Raw genomic sequence first — 25,572 nt, forward strand, 5'->3', positions numbered from 1 at the left:
CACAATCGGAAATGAACATTTGAGGATCAAACCACAACACCGGCGGAACTCAAGCCTATCCCGGTAAAAACAAAAACCATGCAAAGGTACAAAACTCTAGAACAGGACCATGCTAAACAATAAATAACTCTATACCCGGTGATTAAAAAAACAAAAAACGGAAAGCCATTTATTTACCTAAAACTGTCCCCCTTTTGTAAAGATAATTTGTTGGGGGGGGGAATCCAGCATGTAAATACCAATTACGATGACGCCGTATAAACGACATCGAGGAAATTCTCAAAGCGCAGAGGAAAACGTAATAAAACAGGTACTCTGTCCTGGAAGTATAAAACGGCACTTTTGTTTTTTTAACATTAGGGAGGCACGATGTGTGCACGGTACTAGCGAACTTGCCGCTTTATTTGACAAGGGGTGAAGCGTGCTCCTCCAGCGCACAATGCGCGAGCGACACAGAAAGTAGCAGCCCGCGCCGCGCGAGGACAGGCGGCCGGGCCCGGCGGAGTGGGGTGACGGAGGGGAGGCAGACCAGGCGGGGGCACGAGGGCCGGGAGAGGGAAGACGAGGGGCGGCCGGGCGGGGCGGGGGGGCGAGGAGGAGGGAGCCGAGAGGCCGAGGGAGGGAGACGCGGAGGGGAGGCGCGGCCCGCCGCCCGCCCGCGGCCCTCACCAGGCGGATGAAGCCGAAGCCGCGGTCGCGGTTGATGAAGACCTCGCTGGGCTCGCCGTAGCGCTCGAACAGCCGCTTGAAGTCGTCCTCGGTGATGTCCGTCGGCAGGTTCCCCACGAAGAGGCGGCAGCGCTGCGTGTACGTCTTCTCGCCCGGCTTGAGGAAGCTCTTGATGTCGATGGTGAAGCCGCCCTCCTCGGCCGGCCGGTCCTCGGCGGGCGCGGCGGGCGCGGGCGCGGGCGGCTCCCCGGGCAGCGCGAGCGCCATGGCCGCCGGCTCGCCCTCGCCGGCCGCCGACTCTAGGGCACGGAGGCGCGCCGGGTTCTTCTCGATGCGCACTTGCTTCAGGTTTCCTCTCAGCATCATCTCAGCGCGCGCCCTCCGGACCCAGCCCTACAGCTCGTTCCGCAGTGAGCGTCCGCCCACGGAGTCGGGGTCGGGAAGGACACGGTCGCGGACGCCAACCGCCAGCCGCACACCCGGCCGCACGCCCAAGATGGCGCCGCCGCCGCCGAGCCGGAGGCAGAGACGCCAAGTCAGCCCCGCCCCTCGGCCGAGGCCGCGCTGGAGCCGGGAGTCGGCGCGCCCGCGCACTGCAGAGCCAATGGCGCCCTGGGGCGCGCGCATGCGCACTGCTTAACGCGGTCCCCGGTTCCAGCCTACCCCTCCCCCTCCCCAGATAAGCGTGATGTTCCTTGTAACTACGGGGAAGTTTGTTCGGCATTGCAGCAATGTGTGAAAGTGCAAAGGTGTTGGGGACATCCATAGTTGCCCAAATGTCCACCCCAGTTTTCAGCAATGGCATGAAAGTGAAAACTTGCGGATTTAATACATAGCATTAAATAATGAGCTATCTCCCAATAATAGTTGAAACAAAACAGCATTTCTACCTTTTTCAAGAGCAAGGTTTTTATTGTATTTCCCGATGAAAAATCCAATTCCATAAAATAATCACGGTGTGGTTTTTTGGTTTTTTGTTTTAGGGCGGCACCGACAGCATATGGAAGTTCCCAGGTTAGGTGCTAAATTGGAGCTGTAGCCACTGGCCTACAGCACAGCCACAGCAACACCAGATCTGAGCTGCATCTGCGATCTACACCACAGATCCCGGCAACACTGGATCCTTAACCCACTGAGCGAGGCCAGGGATCAAACCCGCATCCTCATGGATACTAGTCAGGTTCATAACCCACAAATGTTTTACTTTAAAACAGCAATCCTGCAGTTCCCCTCCTGGTGCAATGGAAACGAATCTGACTAGGAACCATGAGGTTACGGTTCGATCCCCGGCCTTGCTCAGTGGGTTAAGAATTGGTGTTACAGTGAGCTGTGGTGTAGGTTGCAGACGCGGCTCAGATCTGGCATGTTGCTGTGGCTGGGGCGTAGTCCAGCAGCTGTAGCACCTAGTGTGAGAACTTCCAAATGCCAGAGGTGTGGCCCTAAAAAAAGAAAAGAAAAAAAAAAAAAAAGTAAAACGGCAATCCTAATGCTGCTTATATCCAAGTGAAATGAAAACTTGTGTTCACACAAAAACCTATATGCAAATTTTATAGGGGCTTTATAAATTATACTGTAATCAACAAAAACTGAATCAACCCTAATATCCAACTGGTGAAGAGATTAACAGTAGTACATTCATAAAGCAGAATATACTCAGCAATAAAGAGGAATAAATGACTGGTAGAAACATCAATGTGACTCAAAGGCTACATTCTGAATAGATGACATTCTATGGCTAAGGAATACAGTTCAGTGCTTGCTAGGAACTGGAAGGTAGGGAGGGGTTATCGAGTAGGGATACAGCAAAATTTCTGGAAAAATAGAAGTACATCTTGATTGTGGTGACAGCTACAAAATCGCATGAATTTGTCAAAATAGGCAGAATGGCATACTAAAGTGGTCAGTGTTACTGTATTTAAATTAGTTTATGGAGTACCCTTGTGACGCAGTGGTTTAAGGGTCCAGCATTGTCATAGCTATGGCTCTGGTTCCATCCCTGGCCTGGGAACTAACACATGCTGCAGATAATGGCCAAAAAAGAAAATTACAGCTTAAACAAATGATTTCAACTATCCAAAAGCATAAAAATGAGGGAGTTTGCATTGTGGCTCTGTGGGTTACAAACCCAGCTAGTGTCCATGAGGATGTGGGTTCAATCCCTGGCCTCACTCAGTGGGGAAAGGATCCAGCGTTGGCGTGAGCTATGGTGTAGGTCGAAGATGCTGCTGCTGGGATCCCAAGTTGCTGTAGCTGTGGTGCGGGCTACAGCTCTGATTTGACCCCCACCCTGGGAACTTCCATATGCCCTAAGTTTGGCCCTAAAGAAGCAAAAAAAAAAAAAAAAAAAAAAAAACCAACTAAAAATGAAACACAAGGAAGAATCCTCATTTACCTCAGTTACACCCAGATTCTGATCCCTGTACAGCTCTGTAAATTCATCAATCTGACCCAATTCCCCACCCCTTTCCGCTGCCCCAAAGCCTTGGAAACTCACTCTGTCTTCAGAAAAATCCCCATTTTTAATTTTTTCACTGAACACTTTCCACTTTCCTGCTTTAACTGGAATATGGTTTTCCTCTGAAGACTGCTCCCACAGCCAGTAGAGGAAAGTGGGTGTGTTTCTTTCCTTCACCCCACATGTCACCAGGCCTGGAAATGACATTCCCTTGTGATGCCTTCCAATTTGGAGGTCATTTCTCCACTTCAACAAAAACGCCAGCTCCAAAAAGCTCATGCCAATGTAAATTCTCTCTCCCCGTTCCTCTTTTTATCCTCTCTCTATCCCGCTGTAATAACTTTCTGACCCGATCAGTCTTGAAAAATTTGACCACACGTTTCAGGTAAGACTTCAGCCCCTAGTAATTTTTCTTGACTTTATTTTTGCATCAAGCCTTTGCTTTACTCCAGAGCCTTGATCCTGGTACCAGTTTATCCAGTCGTGCATGGGCTGGCTGCCCCGTCCCCAGCCAGTGAAGCCAGCCTGGGTCTGTTCCACTTGGTGGCACAAAACGCCTTCTCCCCTCCAGCCACTCTGAGACATCTCTAACCTGGGGACGGTCAGGCCTCTGCTTTGTGCTGGCTGTTTCCTTGTCCTCTGGACCAGCCAATGACCTGCTTTGAAGTTCTCCCTCAAGCCTCACCTCCTCCAGGAGGCTTCCCCAGATTAGCACAGACTCATCCGATGACTCCTTTTCTGTGACTTCCACGCAGTCCTGCACTGCTGGGCATGATTCTCCAGGTGCGGCCACAGCAGCGTGGACAGCAAGCTTCAAGCGCTCTTGACTAATGTTCTGTACAGCAGGTTCACACACTTTTCTCTACCTCAGAGCAACACTCCTCCCCACCTCACTCCAAGCTGTTACCATCAACGTTTATTCATTTTGTAATGGGGAGAGGTGGGTGGGCAGCCGTTAGCAAGGGACGCTCAGAGGCCCTGTTCTGTCAACAGTCGGTCTTCCGGGGGTGCCCTCGGGAAAGAGTGTGGTGAGAAAACGACGTCTGCCTCCTCCACGGGGTCTCCAGGCCACCCAGCCTCAGGCTGGCAGGTGAGCTGGGGGCCCAGGAACAGGCAGAGGGCTGTGTCCTGCAGAGTGCCAGTGCCCTCCCTGTGGCAGGGCCCAGGCTCCACCTCTGTGACCTGGAGGGAGCAACGTCCCTGGGTCACGATCCCCGAGACGCAGGCAACAGGCAGACTGCTCCCTCACGGTCACAGTGGGTAGGGTCTGGGGACCAGGCCTAGAAGGCACAGCCAGCTGATACTGTCTCTTCAGCCGGGCCTGGGCACTGTGGGGAGGACTCACACTGGATGCTGGACAAAGCTCCCGGGCAGGGTTACCAGCGGCTCAGCGACGCGCTCCTCCCAGCCAGGGCCTAGTCCTCAGCATAAAGCGGACACTTGGGACCTTCAACAAGTAAAATGAGGGGTAGTGACGTTGCTTTTTTATGTGTTAAAAAAGACGAGGCAATTCCGTTGTGGCTCTGCGGAAACGAACCTGACTAGTTTCCATGAGGATGCGGGTTCAATCCCTGGCCTCACTCGGGGTTAAGGATCCAGCAGTGTAAGTCGCAGACATGGCTCGGATCTTGCATTGCTGTGGCTATAGCACTGAATATGCAGGAAGCTGCAGCTCCAATGAGACCCCTAGCCTGGGAACTTACATATGCCGCAGGTGTGTCCATAAAAAAAAAAGACAGAAACGAAAGCACTTAAAAGATGAGGATCTGGAGTTCCCGTCGTGGCGCAGTGGTTAACGAATCCGACTAGGAACCATGAGGTTGCGGGTTCAGTCCCTGCCCTTGCTCAGTGGGTTAACGATCCGGCGTTGCCGTGAGCTGTGGTGTAGGTTGCAGACGCAGCTCGGATCCCGCGTTGCTGTGGCTCTGGCGTAGGCCGGTGGCTACAGCTCCGATTGGACCCCTAGCCTGGGAACCTCCATATGCCGCGGGAGCGGCCCAAGAAATAGCAACAACAACAAAAAAAGACAAAAGACCAAAAAAAAAAAAAAAAAAAAAGAGAGGATCTAATTCATTTTTCTCAATGAATAAAGGGGGCACTGGTCACTTTCATTAGTTTGCTCAGATATCCAAGAGTCTATCCAGTAAAATCATGTAACACATCTGTCATTCGCTTAATCGGTATTAATGAAATAATGGGCACACAAATCATTTGCAAAGGAACTTCGGAACCTGTGACGTGCTGTCAAGTATCCTCAAGGGCCTCTGAAAGCAAACTGCATTTTCGGGAAGCCCAAAGCCTCAGTCGGACCCACATCTGAAAGACTGAAGTGATCAGTTGTCAGAAAAGAAAATGGTCACAAACGAAAGAGAATGATTTCCTTGGTCACCCCCATGCTTCGTGCACTGGCCTCACTACCAGTCTGCAAGCTCCTGCGCAGGTCCCGCCGAGCGCGCCTCTCCCACTCCAGGCAGTGCTCACCTGCCATTCCGCTTCATGGGGAAAACCGAGAGACAATATTCGTTACAAAGGAACTGGTATGAGAAACCAGAAGCAAAGGGAGAATCAGTAAATACGTGAAGGGAACATCAATTGACGCTGAAAAAACTGAGACCCTTCATTTTCATTGGTGTATTTCTCCTTCAGATGACAAGAAAAAAATGGCTCAATACCTAAAGGTTAACAATATATTTTTATTTTAATATTTCTTACATTTATACCAACTTAAAAATAGGTATGCACTCTTTATGCTTAGTTTTCACCTGACAAGAAAAGCCAAAACATTGACAAATTAAATTAAAGCAAAACAAAACAAACACAAATTAACCACCTTAATTTAACATAACAAAAGATATTGTTTTGCTCAAACAATAAAATGTTTTGCCCAAATGAGATAAGCCACAAGTATTTGGTTTAACAGCAAAGAGCTGCAGTTTCAGATCCCATTCCCTTTCTGAATGGCACTTGTTCACCTAAGTATCTGTTCAACTAGTACTGATAACTGTAAGCCTTTCTGGCCCTCTTTCAGGATAATCAGAACAGAGTATTAGCCACATCAGTCAAATGTCAGTCCTGGAACGCCCCTTTTAAAAGGTGTGGACTGACGGGCTGACGAGATTAACAACTGCCTAGATGGAAACTGGCATTTCGTCTCACGGCTGAGCTTTAGAGTTTGAAGCAGAAGCCATCTCCGCTGGTTACGTACTATGACACGTGGAGCCAGCCAGGGCCTCTCACAGATGCCGCCGACCTCCGGGGCAGCGCCAAATGGGAGAGCTTGGCGCGTCAGATCAGGCCGACCGAATACAACAGCTTTACACCTTCCATCCCCTCCTTCTCCTCCAATTTGCGATCTGCAGCTTCAAGAGTTTTAGTTTTATTCAAATCAGATTTTAATTTTGAATATTTAACGCTATTGTTGATATGCATTTCACTCTCCTCGTGTTTGCTAAGAATATGAGATAAATGCTGCCAATCTTTGCACCCACTCTCATTCTTCAGTTGATTCTTCCCTTCCCCAAAGAGTTTGCAATAGAGACAAAAGACAGAATCTTTCAAGGTGGAGTAAAGTAACCAGGACCTAGCGGTTTTTTCACCATTTGGGAGAATTCTCGTATAGTAAGTTTCAGAAAACTTCCTCCCCGTATTGTCCTTTGGAAAGTTAAAATTCCGCACTTGAGGTGGGTCATTTTCAACTAGGGCGTCCCTTTGGTCAATGCTCAAAATTCGGGGCCATGTACCTGGATCTGCAGAAAGCACAGGTGGTATGATGGAGTCTTCCGATTGCTGCTCTTCCAGCTGCTCTTGACACTGACCAGCCATGGCTGACAAAGGCAGTAAATTCAAATCCTGCTGGATCACTGATGTATCTGGGTTACATTCTGCTGAGATCTGTAGCTCTGAAGTCTTTTCCTTCTTCTCTGGTATTTTCTCTATGTCTTTCAAAAGTACATCTGATGAGCCATCCAATTTTCTTTCATTTTCTTCTCTATTGGCACTCCTTTTTCTCTTTTCTGATGCTAATATTTTCTTTGAGTGTGTTTCCATTATCTGAGGAGAAATAGTTTACAACTTTATCTTAAACTGTTAACACTGAAAAAATTTATATACAAATGACCAATAAGCACATGAAAAAAAGTGCTCATCATTAATCATCAAAGAAATACAAATCAGGAGTTCCCGTCGTGGCGCAGCGGTTAACGAATCCGACTAGGAACCATGAGGTTGCGGGTTCGATCCCTGCCCCTGCTCAGTGGGTTAACGATCCGGCGTTGCCGTGAGCTGTGGTGTAGGTTGCAGATGCGGCTCGGATCCTGCGTTGCTGTGGCTCTGGCATAGGCCAGTGGCTACAGCTCCGATTAGACCCCTAGCCTGGGAACCTCCATATGCCACGGGAGTGGCCCCAAAAAAATAGCAAAAAGACAAAAAAAAAAAAAAAAAAAAAAAAAAAAAAAACCCAAAGTAGAAATAACAATAGGGGATTATCCATTCAATGGACTACTATTTTGCAATAAAAATTAAGACGTATGCTATAATTTGGATGAATCTGGAAAATAGTATGATATGCAAAAGTGCCATATACGGTATGATTCTGTCTAATAAAGGAACATTAGCTCTTCTGGAGTCAATAAAACAAAAATGCAAAAAAGGATTCGAAAGAACAAAGATGTACCAAATATAAAAGGCATCCTATTAGCTACAGTACTACAGTACAGGGTAAAACCTGCCCGCTGTATACCATGGAGCTTAAGGAATTAAGCATGTTGTGCCAATAAATTCCTAAGAGCAGAGGCAGCAATGAGGTAGAAAAAGCCGGAGTGACATGATGAAACTTGTATTTAGAAAGACTGGCCTGACTGTACGGGTTTTCAAGGGTTAAGGAAGACCACGGGCACAGTCAGGAATCAGGAATCCATGGTGATCAGTTCTGGAAAGAGGATGGGGGCCTTGTCTGGAGTTATGGGAAAGATGATACGGGGCTGGGCCACAATTAGCAAGTCGTATCTGGGTTAGATGGTCACTAGGTCTCCGGGGGGCTAAGCAAGACGGAAGAGGGGATTCGGGACTTGAGAGGGGAGACAAAGCCATGTGTGTAATTAAATACTGGTATTGGAAACAACAGGAGCTCCCGCCGAGGCTCAGCGGAAACAATCCGACTGGAAACCATGAGACTGCGGGTTTGGTACCAGGCCTCACTGGTGTTGTTGTGATCTATGGTGTAGGTCGCAGATACGGCTCAGATCCCACACCGCTGTGGCTGTGGTGCAGGCTGGCAGCTATAGCTGTGACTGGAATCCGAGCCTGGGAACCTCCATATGCCGCAAGCACAGTCCTAAAAAGCAAACCAAAAAAAAAAAAAGAAAGAAACAGGAGTTCCTGTGATGGCTTAACAATAACAAACCGGCCTACTATCCATGAGGATGCAGGTCTGATCCCTGGCCTCACTCAGTAGGCTGAGTATCCAGTGTTACCATGAGCTGTGGAGCAGGTCGCAGACAGGGCTCCGATCTTGCGTTGCTGTGGCTGTGGCATGCAGGCCTGCAGCTCAGATTGAACCCCTAGCCTGGGAACTTCCATACGCCCACATGGCCCTAAAAGCATTTAAAAAAAAAAAAAAAAGGAACATATTAAGGTTTCAGATTGAGGTCAAATCTAGCTGTGTGACTTTAAATAAGACCCTTGCTCTGAACTTCAGTATCTTTTATGGATATAGATATAAATACTTTTTTTTTTTTTTTTGTCTTTTTAGGGCCGCACCCACGGCATATGGAGGTTCCCAGGCTAGGGGTCCAATCAGAGCCACAGCTGCCGGCCTGCACCACAGCCACAGCAATGCAGGATCCAAGCCATGTCTGTGATCTACACCACAGCTCACAGCAATGCCAGATCCTTAACCCACTGAGCAAGGCAGGGATCGAACCCAAAACCTCATGGTTCCTAGTAGGATTCGTTTCTGCTGCGCCACAGTGGGAACTCCTTAAGCTATATATTTACATCAAATTTATGAGCTTATTGTCCGCATATGAGCTAAAGCTTATGGTCTAACAGATACAGGTATAGTACCCACCATTTTTTTTTTTTTTTAGGGCCACACCTTCAGCATATTGAAGTTCCTGGGCTAGGGGTCAAATCAAAGCTGCAGCAGCCGGCCTGCACCACAGCTACAACAATGCTGGATCCTAATCCCACTGAGCAATGCCAGGTATCAAACCCACATCCTCATGGATAATCAAACCCACATCCTCATGGATACTAGCTGGGTTCTGAATCTGATGAACCATGTGGGAACTCCAGATGTGGCTCAGAGGTAACAAACACAACGAACATCCATGAGGACCTGGGTTCTATCCCTGGCCTCACACAGTGGGTAAAGCAGCTGGTGTTGCCGCAAGCTGTGGTACAGGCTGCAGACGCAACTTGGATCTGGCGTTGCTTCGGCTGTGGTGTAAGCCGGAAGCCACAACTGCGACTTGACGCCTAGCCTGGGAACCTCCACATGCCATGGGTGCAGGCCTAAAAAGACAGAAAAAAAAAATTAGAAACCTTTTAAAACGATTATAACCTGCACCACAGCCGTTACCAGCCTCAGAATGCCAGATTCTTAACCTGCTAAACCATGAGGGAAGTCCCACCATGCACTTTTGAAAAGATAACTTACGCTAAGTCCTTTTGCCTCTTTTCAAGCTGTGGACTGTGATCTTCTACCAGCCACACCCAAAAGCCCTTTGCCTTCCTTGCAAACACTCGCAAGTCAACTACGGTGCCCTGCTTCCTCTAAGATGCAACAAGCCACCCACCACACTGTTATTTTCCCTAAACGCAAACCGTTTAAATCCCTATCTAGTGAAATGGGGGCTGAGAAATGTTCCTGCTTCAGGAGTTCCCACTGCAATGCCCTAGGCTAAGAATGTGACCACAGGAGTTCCCGTCGTGGCTCAGTGGTTAACGAGCCCGAACAGTATCCCTGAGGAAGAGGGTGCATCAGTAAATTAAGGATTTGGCGTTGCCTTGAGCTGTGGGGAAGGCCGCACACGTGGCTCCGATCCTGAGTTACTGTGGCTGTGGCGTAGGCCGGAAGCTGCAGCTCCAATGTGGCCGCTAGCTTGGCATCTTACATATGTCTCGACTGTGGCCGTTTAAAAAAAAAAAAGAAACTGACTGCAATGATTCAAGTTCCTCAAGTTCCTGGGGAGACACACACAAGACCGATTGCGGGCACAGCACAGTGGGCTAAAAGATCTGGCACTGTTGCAGGTGCAACGTAGGGCACAGTATGACTAGGACGCAATTTCTGGCCCCTAAACTACCCTATGAGTGGGTTCGGCCATAAGAAAACATAAGAATGTCCCTGGTTGACATGTATGATTCATCCTGAATTTTTATATATGGGATCAACTGAGGACAGGCTTATTTAGTCCAAACAAACAAAAAAACTGTCCCAGCCACCATCTGTTGAAGAAAGATCTTGCTTTTTTATCAAAATGATTTAGTACTTTCTTCACAAATCAACAGGCTATGGAGTTTCCGACGTGGCACAGTGGAAACAAATCCGAAGAGGAAACATAAGGTTGCCAGTTCGACCCCTGGCCTCGCTCAGTGGGTTAAGGATCCCGCGTTGCTGTGGCTGTGGTGTAGGCCGGCGTCTACAGCTCCAATTGGACCACTAGCCTGGGAACCTCCATATGCCTCAGGAGTGGCCCTGAAAAGACAAAAGAAGAAAAAAAGAAAATCAACAGACTACACTTCTACGATTTTATTTCTGCTCTGTTTATTCCACCAATTTGCTTCTCTTCATGTGCCAATACCAGACTACCCCAATTACTACGACTGTTTAATAACATTTTTCCTGCTTTGCTGAATATATTTACAGTGTATTATGTGATGTTTTGAGGTTTGTAATGTCTTGAAATCAGGGAAATGATAATTCCCTCATCGCTATATCACAATATACCCACAGACTTAAACATAAAAACTCAAACTAAAAAGCTTATAGAAGACAACATTGGTATCTTCATAAACTTGGTATGCAAAGATTCCTTAAACAAGACACAAAAAATACTAATTGGAAAAGCAAAGAGTAGGGAATTCCTCCGTGAATCAGTGGTTTAAGGACCCAGCATTGTCACTGCTGTGGCTAAAATTCCTGTTGTGGTGCGGGTTTGATTCCTGGCCAGAGAACTAACACATTCTGCAGGATTTGCCAAAAAGAAAAAAAAAAGCAAATAGTAAACCAGACTTTATCAAAATTATAACCCTGGAATTTTCATTGAGAAAATGAAAAGGCTAAACAATGTCCAGGAAAAATACATTTATTTTACAAAAGCTACATATTCAGAATATATAATAAATTCCTGGAGAGTTCCTATTGTGGCTCAGTGGCAACAAAGCTCACTCGTACCCATGAGGACACATGCAGGTTCAATTTCTGGCCCTGATCTATGGGTCAAGGATCTGGCGTTGCCATGAACTGCAATGCAAGTCGAAGACTTGGCAGAAATCTGGTGTGGCTGTGGCTGTGGCTGTATGCCAGCGGCTGCAGTTCCGATTCAACCCCTAGCCTGGGAACTTTCGTATGCTGTGGGGGCAGCCATAAAAAAAAAAGAATTCCTACAATTCAATAATGGAAAGGCAATCCAATTTTTAAAGAAAAGTGAATGCTGGGAGTTTCCATCGTAGCTCAGCAGTTAATGAACCTGACTGGCAACCCTGAGGACACAGGTTTGATCCCTGGCCTCGTTCAGTAGGTTAAGGATCAGGCACTGCCAGGAGCTGTGGGGTAGGTTGCAGATGCGGCTTGGATCCCATGGTGCTGTGGCCATTGCGTAGGCTGGTGGCTACAGCTCTGATTTGACCCCTAGCCTGGGAACCTCCATATGCCGCACAGGTGCAGTTCTAAAAAGAGAGAAAAACCAAAAAAAAAAAAAAAAAAAAAAAAAGAAAGAAAGAAAAATGAATGCAAAAGCGAGCCAAGGTGTTCCTGTCGTGGCTCAGTGGTAAAGAACCCAATTAGTAGTCATGAGGATGTGGGTTTGATCCATGGCCTCACTAAGTGGGTTTGAGCTGTGGTGCAGGGATCCGATTAGATCCCTACTTCCATATGCCACAGGTGTGTGGCCATTAAGGCAAAAAAAAAAAAAAAAGGCTTCGGTGAAATTGAGCCATGATTTGAATGAGATAATCATCAATTCACATCCACTAAAACAACTTAAATCAAAATAGACTATATGTCAAGAGTGCCCTGCTGGCTCAATGGCTTCAGAATCTGACATTACTGCTAGGGCAGGATTTCGAACTCTGACCCAGAAACTTCTGTAGGCAGGTCCATTTAAAAAAAAAAAAAAGGGAAAATATCAAATTTTGTTGAGACTACAGAGTAATTGGAACTATCAAGTTTCAGCGGAAGTTCAAAATAGTAGAAAAAAAATTACTAACTGTAGTATCTGCGAAAGTAAAGATTTAAAACAAGCTTATTTACACTCATCACTTACTTTCAATTCTCCTTTAAGAATAATATTCCATGACACACTGACAAAAATGGAAGTAAATGAGATGCTAAAATAATGTAACCTAACAAAGATTAGTCAGAGCAAATACGATCACTTAAATTCACTAAAAAGGAAGTACCTGTTTATACTCATTAACACAACTTGGGCAGCAGAATCTCATCTGCTGATCTTCAACGACGAGGATGTTTCCAGCACCTTTGCTGGCCAAGTACTGTCCACACTGCTCACAGCAATTCATTATCAGACCATTGGCCAACCTGTACTTATTAAAGCACTGGTTACTGCACAGCTTATGTGTTACATTGTTAACGCTGACTTCATGCCGAATCTAAAAGAAAAAACAATTTATTAAAAACATCAACCAGATTAGCATTGGAAATGAGATATCTAATTTTTTCAATAAAAACAGAGTAACTCCAGTAATTTCTTAGTGGATGAAATATTCACAGAAAACACTTAAGAAGCTCATTTTCCGGAGTTCCCGTCGTGGCGCAGTGGTTAACGAATCCGACTAGGAACCATGAGGTCGCGGGTTCGATCCCTGCCCTTGCTCAGTGGGTTAACGATCCGGCGTTGCCGTGAGCTGTGGTGTAGGTTGCAGACGCGGCTCGGATCCTGCGTTGCTGTGGCTCTGGTGTAGGCTGGTGGCTACAGCTCCGATTCAACCCCTAGCCTGGGAACCTCCATATGCCGCGGGAGCGGCCCAAGAAATAGCAACAACAACAACAACAACAACAAAAGACAAAAAAAAAAGACAAAAGACAAAAAAAAAAAAAAAAAAAAAAAAAAAAAAAAAAAAAAAAAAAAAAAAAAAAAAAGAAGCTCATTTTCCTATTATTTGAGTTTTATCATTTATTCTTTGTAAAATCATTCTTTGACTTCTTAAAAGGAAGAACCAGATTCATAGAAAATGCAATAAAAGTAGTTACAATTTCCCCAAAGACGTTAAATAATTACCAAAAATGAACTGGTTAGCAAGCTGTTTTTGTTCTTTGTCTTTTTAGGGCCGCACCCGTGGCATACGAGGTTCCCAGGCTAGGGGTGTAATCGGAGCTATAGCCATTGGCCTATGAACAGATCACAACAATGCTGAATCCTTAACCCGCTTAACCTGCTCATGGGTACTAGTCAGATTCATTTCTGCTAAGGCAAGAGGGGAACTTCTGGTTAGAAAGTTTTGATATGACCTGCTTAAAAATAAATGGGTAGGGGGAGTACCCATTGGGGCTCAGTGGTAATGAACCCAGATAGTATCCACGAGGATTTGGGTTTGATGCCTGGACTCACTCTGTCGGTTAAGGATCCACTGTTGCCGTGAGCTGTGGTGAAGGTCAAAGACGAGGCCTAGATCCCTTGTCGCTGTGGCTGTGGTGTAGGCGGGCAGCTACAGCTCCAACTGGACCCCTAGCCTGGGAACTTCCATATAATGCAGGTACAGCCCTAAAAACCAAAAAAAAAAAAAAAAAAAAAGATTGGGAATTTGTATGTTTTATAAACTTCTGAGCCCTAGAAAGCTGGGGCAGGGGAGATAGGCAGTATCACCCCCATTTAGGACGGTGTCTGCATATACCTGAGCTCTTACGTGGCTCAGCCCTATGCCGAGATAAAATCAGGACCTTGAGGTGCGTGGCTTCAGGGTGACCAAGGCCAAATTCAGTTCACAGGTAGCGGGTTAGGCAAGGACTCTGGATGCTTGTTTCATCTTTCAGCAACTGGGAGGATGGCGACACCACCTAAGGCAGGTGAAGTGACCAACAGACTTTCTCCACTTTCTATGTGTTCTTGGAGGACTGGCTGTTTCTTCATGTCCTGAACCTTCATTTTTATTTAGTGAGGCTTATTTAACAAAACTCTCCATAACACACTATTGCTTGGTTTACTAATACATCCAATTCCACATAGGCAGATGTTTGCTCCCCATACGACGGGAACAACACTGGATTAGGAGGCAGTTCTAACATATGCTGATTCTTCCTTTCAACTTCACTGAGTATGAACTTACAATGGCAGCTAAGAGTTAAAATCATCCCTGTTGGGATTCCTTGCTGTGGCGCGGTGGGTTAAGAATTCGACGCAGGAGTTCCCACTGTGGCTCAGCGGCTTACGAACCTGACTAGTATCCATGAGGTTCCTGGCCTGATTCAGTGGGTTAAGGATCTGGCATTGCCATGAGCTGTGGTGTAGGTTGAAGACTTGGCTGGGATCCCAAGTGGCTGTGGCTGTGGTGGAGGCCGGCAGCTGTAGCTCCCATTCGACCCCAGCCTGGGAACTTGCACATGCCAAGGGTGTGCCCTAAAAAAATAATCACTGTTACTTTTTTTTTTTTTTTTGTCTTTTTGCCATTTCTTGGGCCGATCCCGTGGCATATGGAAGTTCCCAGGCTAGGGGTCGAATCGGAGCTGTAGCCACCGGCCTAAGCCAGAGCCACAGCAACACAGGATCCGAGCCACGTCTACAACCTACACCACAGCTCACGGCAATGCCAGATGGTTAATCCACTGAGCAAGGGCAGGGACCGAACCCGCAACCTCACGGTTCCTAGTCGGATTCGTTAACCACTGCGCCACAACGGGAACTCCAATAATCACTGTTAATCTAGATAAAAACTAAAAGAAGATGTAAAACTCCACACCTCTGTTAGGTTACTACAGATTGTACATCTTGATTTATTGAGAACTCTTTTGCTAAGATTCTGGATGTCTTCACAAGGAGACACAGAAGATGTTTTACAAAACTGATGGAAGGTTTCACTCGATTCCATTTGAGGAACAACAGTAGCCTTCTTTGTAGGTGCATCTCTGAAACACAAGGAATAGACACAATTTTTAAGAACACTCCAACTTAATCAAATACATAAACAATAATTGATATTTTTCAATTTCTTTTTTTTTTTTTTTGTCTTTTGTCTTTTGTTGTTGTTGCTATTTCTTGGGCCGCTCCCGCGGCATATGGAGGTTCTCAGGCTAGGGGTCCAATCGGAGCTGTAGCCACCGGCCTACGCCAGAGCCACAGCAACGCGGGATCCGAGTCGCGTCTGCAACCTACACCACAGCTCACGACAACGCCGGATCGTCAACCCACTGAGCAAGGGCAGGGACCGAACCCGCAACCTCATGGTTCCTAGTCGGATTCGTTAACCACTGTGCCACGACGGGAACTCCGATATTTTTCAATTTCTAATGATTTAATCACAGGACGCAACTATAACCTTTGGATCAGGAAAAATCCACTTTTTGGTTTCACTAAAAAATATGCTAAAATGGAGTTCCCATTGTGTGTGACTCAGTAGGTTAAGAACCTGACTAGTTCCCATGAGGATGCAGGCTGAATCCCTGGCCTCGCTCAGAGGGTTATGGTGGTGCTTGCTCCTCGCTAAGGTGCAGGGGCAGGTGCAGACACAGCTTGGATCTGCCATTACTACGGCTGTGGCAAAGGCCCGGAGCTATAGCTTGGATTCAACCCCTAGCCTGGGAATTTCTACATGCCACAGGTGCAGCTCCTAAAAGAAAATAATAATAAATATGGGAAGCACATCCAGGAATAAAAACGTCTCATTCCTACAGGTTCTTTTTTTATGATTTTTTTTTTTTTTGAATTTTTTCTTCCTCAAGGGCTACACCCGCAGTACATGGAGGTTCCCAGGCTAGGGGCTGAATCGGAGCTGTAGCTGCTGGCCTACACCACAGCCACAGCAAAGACAAACCCGAGCCTCGTCTGTGACCTACACCACAGCTTACAGCCACACTGGATCCTTAGTCCAGTGATCAGGACCAGGGATCAAACCCATGTCCTCGTGGATGCTGGTCAGATTCGTTTCCACTGAGCCACAATGGGAACTCCCTTAATTTTTATTTATTTATTTCTCATTTTTTTTAAAAGGGATCTCAATCCCTAATTTTTTAAATTATACTTGATTTTCAATGTTCTATCTATTCTTGCTGTACAGCAAAGTAACCCAGACATACTTATGTATAAATATATGTACATATATATTCTTTTTCTCTTATCGTCTTCCACCGTGCTCTACCACGAGTGATTGGATACAGTTCCCTGTGCTGCACAGTGGGGCTTCGTGTTTATCCGTTCTAAACAGAATGGTGTGCAGGTCCTTAAGACATTCAGAAGCCTTCAAAAGGCAACCAGGCAGAGCCGAGGCTAAGGATGGGGAGGAGGGTGAGGCAAGGGCAGTGCAGAGGCCAGGCTGGCTTATTTCTACACCTACACTCCATCCTCCTACCATGAACAAGTGCAGTACGAACCACAGCTCTGGAATACTCTGGGATAACTCAAGCTCAGTAAATGTGACACCTGGGACTCAATCCTACCCATGAACCTTTGCAACTCACTACACCAGAACAGGCACTCCCCCAGCAGAACCCAACCACACAGAACCATGCTGAAAGGTAAAGCTTACTTTTTAGATGTTATACGTTTCTTTGCAGTACGCTTCAGAGAGAAGGAAGAAAGGCAGCTGGTAGAACAGAAGAGGTGAGCTGATCCTTTTCGTTGATAAGCTGTCTGCCCCTTCTGTAAAGGGTTTTTACAGTTTGCACAAGTAATTTTAGGTGGTTTAGGGGGTTGCTGCTGGACAGAAGGCTGGAAAATCTGTTTAGGAAGTGAGGCCACTGGAGTTAAAGAATCCACCCCTCGCTGCTTCTGGTTCCGGGGAAAGGACGCTGACTGGGAGATCCAAGAATCTGAAAAACCAAACCCACGAAAGAGAGTCACAGGACAGTTCAAAATTCACATTGTTTCATTTTGGACAACTTTAAGAGAATAGTGAAGGAGTTCTCTATGTTTCAGCAGTTTAAGGATGCGACGTTGTCACTGATGTGGCTTAGGCCGCTTCTGGAGCATGGATTCGAGCCCTAGCCCAGAACTTCCACGTGCCATGGCTATAGCCAAAAAAAGGGAGAGAAGGGTAAGGTAGCCTTAAGGGCAAGTGGTGAAGGCCAGGCACAACCCAGGAATACCACCAACTTCAGATTCTACTGTGCCAACCACGGAGATGGTGGCCCAGGAACCAGCAAATGGTAGCCATCACCTCTAAGTTGGACCCCTAGGCTCAAAATGTGCCTTTGGCATTACAGACTATGCAAAGAAATTAAACTTACTCTCGGTTTTCTCAGCGACGAATCGCAGTGATGCCCAATTTATCAATGTTATGAAGTCTAAACAAGATAATGCACATGTTAAAGAATTATGTTTTTGTTTTAGGCTTTTTTTGTTTGTTTTTGTCTTTTGTAGGGCTGCAATCACAGCATATGGAGGTTCCCAGACTAGGGGTTGAATCGGAGCTACAGCTGCCGGCCTGCGCCACAGCCACAGCAACACCAGATCCGAGCCGCCTCTACGACCTACACCACAGCTCACGGCAACGCGGGATCCTCAACCCACTGAGCGAGGCCAGGGATCGAACCTGCAACCTCATGGCTTCTGGTCGGATTCGTTAACCACTGAGCCGAGATGGGAACTCAAAATTCACATTGTTTCAATTTGGACAACTTTAATAGTGAAGTTTTCTATGTCTCAGCAGTTTAAGGATGTGACGTTGTCACTAATGTGGCTTAGGTCAAATCTGTGGCCCTATTTTTGTTTTTAAATGATTTTTTTTTTCATTTTATCGCCACACCTGCACCATAGGAAAGTTTCTGGACTAGGGCCTGAATCCCAGAACGGCAACTGCAGCTCAGCAACTACACCACAGCAACGCTGGATCTGAGAGACAATGGGGAACTATGCTGCAATTTGTAGCAAGGCCAGATCCTTAACCCACTGAGCGAGGCCAGGGATCAAACCCAAACTTCTCAGAGACTATGTTGGGTTCTTAAGCCACTGAACCTCGACAGAAACTCCAAGCATTATGTTTTGCACGCACGGTACTTCCTAAGCCACTTTTTATTTTTTAGGGAGAGAGTATTAAATTAAGCAAATAGGAAAATAAAAAGAATAAAGTCTGATAGACAATGTCCATTTTCATAACAGCTTCCCTCCTAACATTGTACTATGAAAACTTTAAAGCATATCAATAAATGAAAGAATTTCACACTGAAAACCCTTATGTCCAAGTAGATCTATAGGCTTTTTTTTTCTTTTTGGGCATTTTTTTGCCATACCCAAGGCATATGGAAGTTCCCATACTAGGAGTCCAACTGGAGTTGCAGCTGCTGGCCTACACCACAGCCACACCAACACCAGATCCTTAACCCAGTTAGCAAGGCCAGGGATTGAACCTCCATCCTCATGGATGCTGGTCAGGTCTGTTACTGCTGCGCCACTACGCAGTCTTTTTTTTTTTTTTTGTCTTTTTGCCTTTTCTAGGGACGTTCCCGAGGCATATGGAGGTTCCCAGGACAGGGGTCTAATTGGAGTTGTAGCCACCGGCCTACACCACAGCCACAGCAATGCCAATTCTGAGCCGTGTCTGCAACCTACACCACAGCTCACGGCAACACCAGATCCTTAACCCACTGAGCGAGGCCAGGGATCCAACCTGCAACCTCATGGTTCCTAGTCGGATTCATTTCCTCTGAGCCACAACCAGAACTTCCTAAACAATCATTTTTATGTATTTCAAGTAATAAGTAGACATTAGTACACTACTCTCCAAAATACTTAGAAATGCACATAATTGAGATATAACATTTTAAAGAACTCCCACAGTGACTCCCCAGCGTCCTAAGGATTAGCACAGGTGGTGAACTCCTCAGGAGACCCAGCTCTCCTGCCTTCACACAAAGCCGCCTCCACCAGGAGAAACTCAAAGCTGCAAAAAAAATGATGCAGCACCCTGTACAGGCAACAATGCCACTCAAACCGTAACATGCCTAAGATCACTGGAGAATCTTCTTTAAAGAGGTCGAATCGGAGCCGTAGCTGCCTATCCTCACCATAGCCACAGCAACTCGGGATCTGAGCCACTTCTGCAACCCATGTCACAGCTCATGGCAATGCCAGATCCTTAACCCACCGAGCAAGGTCAAGGATCGAACCTGCATACTCATGGATACTAGCTGGATTTGTTTCTATTGCGCCACAATGGGAACTCCAAATTCTGCCTTTCTAACTAAACTTGGGTGATGGTAAAGCATCGACAAACGAGGCCCAAGAGTGCTGAATTGCTCCGACAGCTCTTTTCAAAAACAGTTCCCGCTGGCGTTCCCACTGTGGCTCAGCAGTAATGAGCCCAACCAGTATCCATGAGGACCTGGGTTTGATCCCCAGCCGCACTCAGTGGGTTAAGGATCCAGTGCTGCCAGGAGCTGTGGTGCAGGTCTGCAGCCACAGCTCTGATTCGACCCCTAGCCTGGGAACCTCCACACGCTGCAGGTGCGGCCCTAAAAAGACAACAACCAACTTCTGTCATTACCAGAAGGCCCATGGACCCTCCACCTAATCACAGCTCAAAGGCCTCTCACAATACTACCAACACTAACGACTCTATTTTCACTTCCAAACTCACCCACTGCTTCTAAATTTATCCTTTTCCAGATGGTCGTCTTATTTTTCTACACAGCTGCACTCTCATCATATGGAAGTTCCAGGCTAAGAACTGAATCAAAGCCACAGCTGCAACCTACACCACAGCTGTGGCAGCAGAGGATCCTTTAACCCACTGCGCCAGAACGGGGAAGGATCCCGCACAGCCACAGCAACCCCAGCCACTGCAGTCGAATTCCTTTTTTTGGTGTTTCAGGCTGAATCCAAGGCATAAGGAGGTTCCCAGGCTAGGGGTCAAATCCGAGCTGTAGCCACCAGCCTACGCCACAGCCACAACACCTCGGGATCTGAGCCATGTCTGTGACATACACCTCAGCTCATGGCAACACCAGAGCCTTAACCCACTGAGCAAAGCAGGGATTGAACCTGCATCCGCATGGATGCGAGTCAGAGTCGTTAACTGCTGAGCCACAATGGGAGCTCCTGCAGTTGGATTCTTAACCCACTGGGCCACATCAGGAACTCCTAGATATTTTTACCTTAACAGGCAAAAAACAAAAAAAGAACAAGACACCAAAGGAATTGTTTCATTCCCAGGAATGACATGCTGGCAAATATGAAGTATATTTCAATGAAGTTTTGCTTTTGTTTGTTCGGGCTGTGCCTGTGACATGTGGAAGTTGCCAGTTCAGGGATCAAATTTGAGCCACAGGAGCATCCAAAGTTGCTGTAGTAACAATACTGGATACTTAACCTGCTGTGCCACAAGAGAACTCTTAATGAAGTTGCTTATTACCAAGTAATCAGAAGTTGATTAACTGCTAAATTTTCCCACTTCTGAATCAGTCCTTTAGAAGACAAAAATTACATATACATCTATAAAATAAACATCAGGTGAATTCTGGGATCCAACTTCACTATATATCATACAAAACCTAGGAAAAGATATGAGGTAGGCTTCCAGGACCCTAGAAATTTTCTGCATGTTTATCTTGGTGGTGGTCACACAAGTATATCTTCATTATTAAAGTGTCGGCTAAGGAGTTCCCGTCGTGGCGCAGTGGTTAATGAATCCGACTAGGAACCATGAGGTTGCAGGTTCGGTCCCTGCCCTTGCTCAGTGGGTTAATGATCCGGTGTTGCCATGAGCTGTGGTGTAGGTCAGAGACGCGGCTTGGATCCCGCGTTGCTGTGGCTCTGGCGTAGGCTGGTGACTGCAGCTCCGATTCGACCCCTAGCCTGGGAACCTCCATATGCCATGGGAACAGCCCAAAGAAATAGCAAAAAGACAAAAAAATAAAATTAAATTAAAAAAAAAAAATGTCGGCTGAGCGCTGCACACCTGAGATTTAGAAACTTCATGCATGTGTGTTACTCTAAACACACATGCATGAAGTTTAGTTAAACTAAAAAAGTCTCCACTGAGACCCTGAAATAGCTTCTCCCTGTCACATCAGCATGAAGGACACACTAAAAGTTCTTCAGGGAGTTCACATCGCAGCACAACGGAAACGAATCCAACCAGGAACCTGCCTCGAAGTTTCTAAACCTCAGGTGCAGCGCTCAGCCGACATTTGAATAATGAAGATATACTTGTGTGACCACCACCAAGATAAACATGCAGAAAGTTTCTAGAATCCCCAAAGCTTTTCTCGTATCTTTTCCCCTCAATCACGCTCCTCCTTTCCCACAAGCCACCTCTATTCTAACTTTAAAAATTAGTTTTGTCTTATTTTGACCTCCACATACAAAATCGTGTACTCTATACTTTCCTCTCCTGACCTCAGTATCTTTTAAGTTTCCTTCACACTGCAGGTAGTTGTTCCCTTGTTGCACCGTGTAGCTACTACTATTTATCCCTCCATTGCTGGACATCTGCATTGCTTCTAATGTTTTTTCCTCTGAAACAGCATCAATGGTATACTGGATAGGGGATCTTACAAGTTCGCAGCTGAAGGTGCCGGAGCCACAGCCCACCATGCAAGGCAGACAAGAGGCAGCGCGCGGCGGCATGCTTGCTACTCAGGGCAAAGGACTAGCACTTGCAGAGGGACACCTTGCAGTTTTTGACTACGATTTCTGTGCTTGCCATTTAATGGTTCCTTGGGAATTTATTCTGCTTGGGATTTATCAAGGATCTTGAATGCGTAGGTTAATGTTTTTTCTCCACTTTGAAATACCTTCAGTTCTATCTCTTCTGTCCCATTTCTTTTTTTTTTTTTTTTTTTTTTTTTTTTTTTTTTTTTTGCCATTTCTTGGGCCGCTCCCACGGCATATGGAGGTTCCCAGGCTAGGGGTCGAATTGGAGCTGTAGCTACTGGCCTATGCCAGAGCCACAGCAACGTGGGATCCTTAACCCACTGAGCAAGGCCAGGGATTGAACCCGCAACCTCATGGTTCCTAGTCGGATTCATTAACCACTGCACCACAATGGGAACTCCTCTTCTGTCTCATTTCTTTCTTCCTCTTTCGGGGACATTAATTACATCTCCTTTCATCAAGTCTCTCCTGTGTTTCTCCATCTTTTGGTTCTGATTCAGTCTGGTTGATACTGATTTATCTTCCATTTCCCTCACTCTCTTCAGCTTTGCCCAATCCAGTTAAAGTGAAGATTGTCTGATAATCCTATTGTCTGGACCTCTTGGGAGCTCACTTCTATTCTTTGTTTTTTTCTCTTGGTTTTGTATATGGCCTCATCTCTTCATATCCCTGACTGATTATTCTCATAGGAGAAAACTGACAATTACGTTAGAATCCCAAATCCAAAGGCCAATGAATCTTTCCAAACCAAGCTTTTTTTGCTTCTCTTTTTTCTTAGATTCCACACAAAAGTTATAGCATGATGTTTGTCTCTGAATATCCAACTTCACTTAGCATAATTTCTAAGTCCACCCATGTACTGCAAATGGCATTATTTCATTTTTAATGGCTGAATAATATTCCATTGTATATATGTTCACCTCTTTATTAAGATTTATAGGGCCACACCTGCTGCAGATGGAAGTTCCCAGGCTAGAAGTTGACTCAAAGCTGCAGCTGCTGGCCTACACCACAGTTGGATCCGAATCACGTGTGTGACCTACACCACAACTTACCACAACACCAGATCCTTAACCCACTGAGCAAGGCCAGGAATCAAACCTGCATCCTCACAGAAACTATACTGGGTTCTTTTTTTTTTTTTTTTTTTCTATTTCTTGGGCCGCTCCCGCAGCATATGGAGGTTCCCAGGCTAGGGGTGGAACCGGAGCCGTAGCCACCAGCCTACGCCAGAGCCACAGCAACGCGGGATCCGAGCCGCGTCTGCAACCTACACCACAGCTCACGGCAACGCTGGATCGTTAACCCACTGAGCAAGGGCAGGGACCGAACCCGCAACCTCATGGTTCCTAGTCGGATTCGTTAACCACTGCGCCACGACGGGAACTCCTATACTGGGTTCTTAACCCGCTGAGCCACAACAGGAACTTCTGTAACTCATCTTTATCCACTTCTCTGTCGATGGAAATTTAGGTTTCTTCCATGTCTTGGCTGTTGCATATGGTGCTGCCATGGACAATGGGCGACGTGTATCTTTCCAAGTCATGGTTTTCTCCAGATAGATGCCCAAGAGTGGGACTGCTGGATGATAGGGTAATTCTTTCAGTTTGGTGAGGAATCTCCACACTGTTCTCCAGTGGCTGCACCAAATTACTCCCAACAACACCGCAGGAGGGGTTCCCTTTCTTGACACCTTTTCCAGCATTTATTGTTTATAGACTTTTTGGAGTTCCCATAGTGGCACAGTGGTTAACGAATCCGACTAGGAACCATGAGGTTGTGGCTTCGATCCCTGGCCTTGCTCAGTGGGTTAAGGATCCGGCGTTGCCGTGAGCTGTGGTGTAGATTGCAGACGCGGCTCGGATCCCGCATTGCTGTGGCTCTGGCGTAGACTGGTGGCTACGGCTCCGATTCAACCCCTAGCCTGGGAACCTCCATATGCCGCAAGAGCGGCCCAATAAATGGCAAAAAAAAAAGACAAAAAAAAAATATTGTTTATAGACTTTTTGATGATGGCCATTCTGGCTGGTATAATGGGGTAGGTACCTCATAGTAGTTTTTGATGTGCATTTCTTTTTTTTTTTGTCTCTTTGCTATTTCTTTGGGGCCGCTCCCACGGCATATGGAGGTTCCCAGGCTAGGGGTCGAATCCGGCCTACGCCAGAGCCACAGCAACGCGGGATCCAAGCCGCGTCTGCAATCTACACCACAGCTCACGGCAACGCCGGATCCTTAACCCACTGAGCAAGGCCAGGGATCGAAGCCACAACCTCATGGTTCCTAGTCGGATTCGTTAACCACTGCGCCACGACGGGAACTTCTTGATGTGCATTTCTTTAGTAATTAGTGATGCTGGGCATCTTTTCATGTGTTTTTAGCCATGTGCGTTTTCCTTGGAGAAATACCGTTTAGATCTTCTGCCCATTTTTTGATGGGGTTGTTTTGAGCTGCAGGAGGTGTTTATATATTCTGAAGATCAATCCCTTGTAAGTCACTTTACTTGCAAATATTTTCTCCCATTCTGAGTTGTCTTTTTCTCTAGGTTTTGGTTTCCTTTGCTGTGCAAAATCTTTTGTTTAATTAGGGCCCTTTTGTTTAGTTTTGTTTTTATTGTCATTACTACAGAAGGTGGATCTGAGAAGGTATTGCTGTGGTTTATGTCAGAGTGTTCATTCAGCCTGTTTTCCTCAAAGAGTTTTACAGTACCCAGTCTTATATTTGGGGCTTTAATCCATTTTGACTTTACTTCTATTTATGGTGTAAAAGAGCTCTAATTACATTCTTTTACATGTAGCTGTCCAGTTTTTCCAGCACCACTTATTGAAGATACTGTGTTTTCTCCATTGTATATTCTTGCTTCCTATGTCATAGATTAGTTGACCATAGTTTCATGGGTTCATTGCTGGGCTATATATCCTGCTTCCATTTCTGTTTTTGTGCCAGTACCATACTCTTTTGATGACTGCAGCTTTGTAGTATAGTCTGAAATCAGGGCACCTGATTCCTCCAGCTCCATTTTTCTTTCAGTATTGCTTTGGCTATTTGGGTCTTTTCTGTTACCAAGCAAATTTTCAAATATTTTGTTCTAGTTCTGTGAAAAATGCCATCTGTAATTTGATAGGGATTGCATTAAATCTGTAGAGTGCCTTGGGTAAACAACTATCTTTTTTGTGAGACCCCGTGAGTCTGTTGCAAGTTCTCCTTAGATTCTCAGCAGTCTTTTCGAGAACCGAACACATACCCATAAAAAGAAAATCAAATCAAACTAAGAGAGGACTCCAGTTTCCCATTGTGGCCCAATGGAAACAAATCCAAATAGTATCCACGAGGATGCAGGTTCGATCCCTGGCCTTGCCAAGGGTGTCAGGGGTCCAGCGTTGCCTTGAGCTGTGGTGTAGGTCACAGACACGGCTCAGCTCTTGAGTTGCTGTGGCTGTGGCAGAGGCAGAGGCCAGTGGCTAC

At 46.3% G+C, this 25,572-nt stretch overlaps 2 protein-coding genes across 9 annotated transcripts in view; both read right to left on the reverse strand.

Moving 5' to 3' along the window:
- PSPC1 (paraspeckle component 1) overlaps positions 1 to 1,170 on the reverse strand; it is a 94,774-nt gene extending 93,604 nt beyond the window's left edge. For all 8 annotated transcript variants that reach the window (XR_002336589.2, XR_014818903.1, XR_002336587.2 and 5 more), the window contains exon 1: positions 670 to 1,170. Coding sequence is in view for 4 of the 8 variants with exons in the window: in XM_021065421.2 (XP_020921080.1) it covers positions 670 to 1,035 (366 nt within the window). In the remaining 4 variants the exon portion in view is untranslated. The remainder of the gene's footprint in view (positions 1 to 669) is intronic.
- A 4,627-nt stretch (positions 1,171 to 5,797) lies between these two features.
- The window catches only part of ZMYM5 (zinc finger MYM-type containing 5), a 40,731-nt gene continuing 20,956 nt past the window's right edge, over positions 5,798 to 25,572 (reverse strand). The window contains exons 3-6 of the mRNA XM_084981227.1: positions 17,045 to 17,327; positions 15,263 to 15,428; positions 12,749 to 12,958; positions 5,798 to 7,174 (exon numbers count right to left, since the gene is read on the reverse strand). Of these exons, the coding sequence (XP_084837353.1) occupies positions 6,410 to 7,174; positions 12,749 to 12,958; positions 15,263 to 15,428; positions 17,045 to 17,327 (1,424 nt within the window). The 3' untranslated portion in view covers positions 5,798 to 6,409. The remainder of the gene's footprint in view (positions 7,175 to 12,748; positions 12,959 to 15,262; positions 15,429 to 17,044; positions 17,328 to 25,572) is intronic.

Source organism: Sus scrofa, chromosome 11, assembly GCF_054392235.1.
Source record: "Sus scrofa isolate SSC_HxYL_T2T_F1_AM1 chromosome 11, Sscrofa_HxYL_maternal_Yorkshire_Landrace_v2.0, whole genome shotgun sequence".
Classification (NCBI taxonomy): Eukaryota; Metazoa; Chordata; class Mammalia; order Artiodactyla; family Suidae; genus Sus; species Sus scrofa.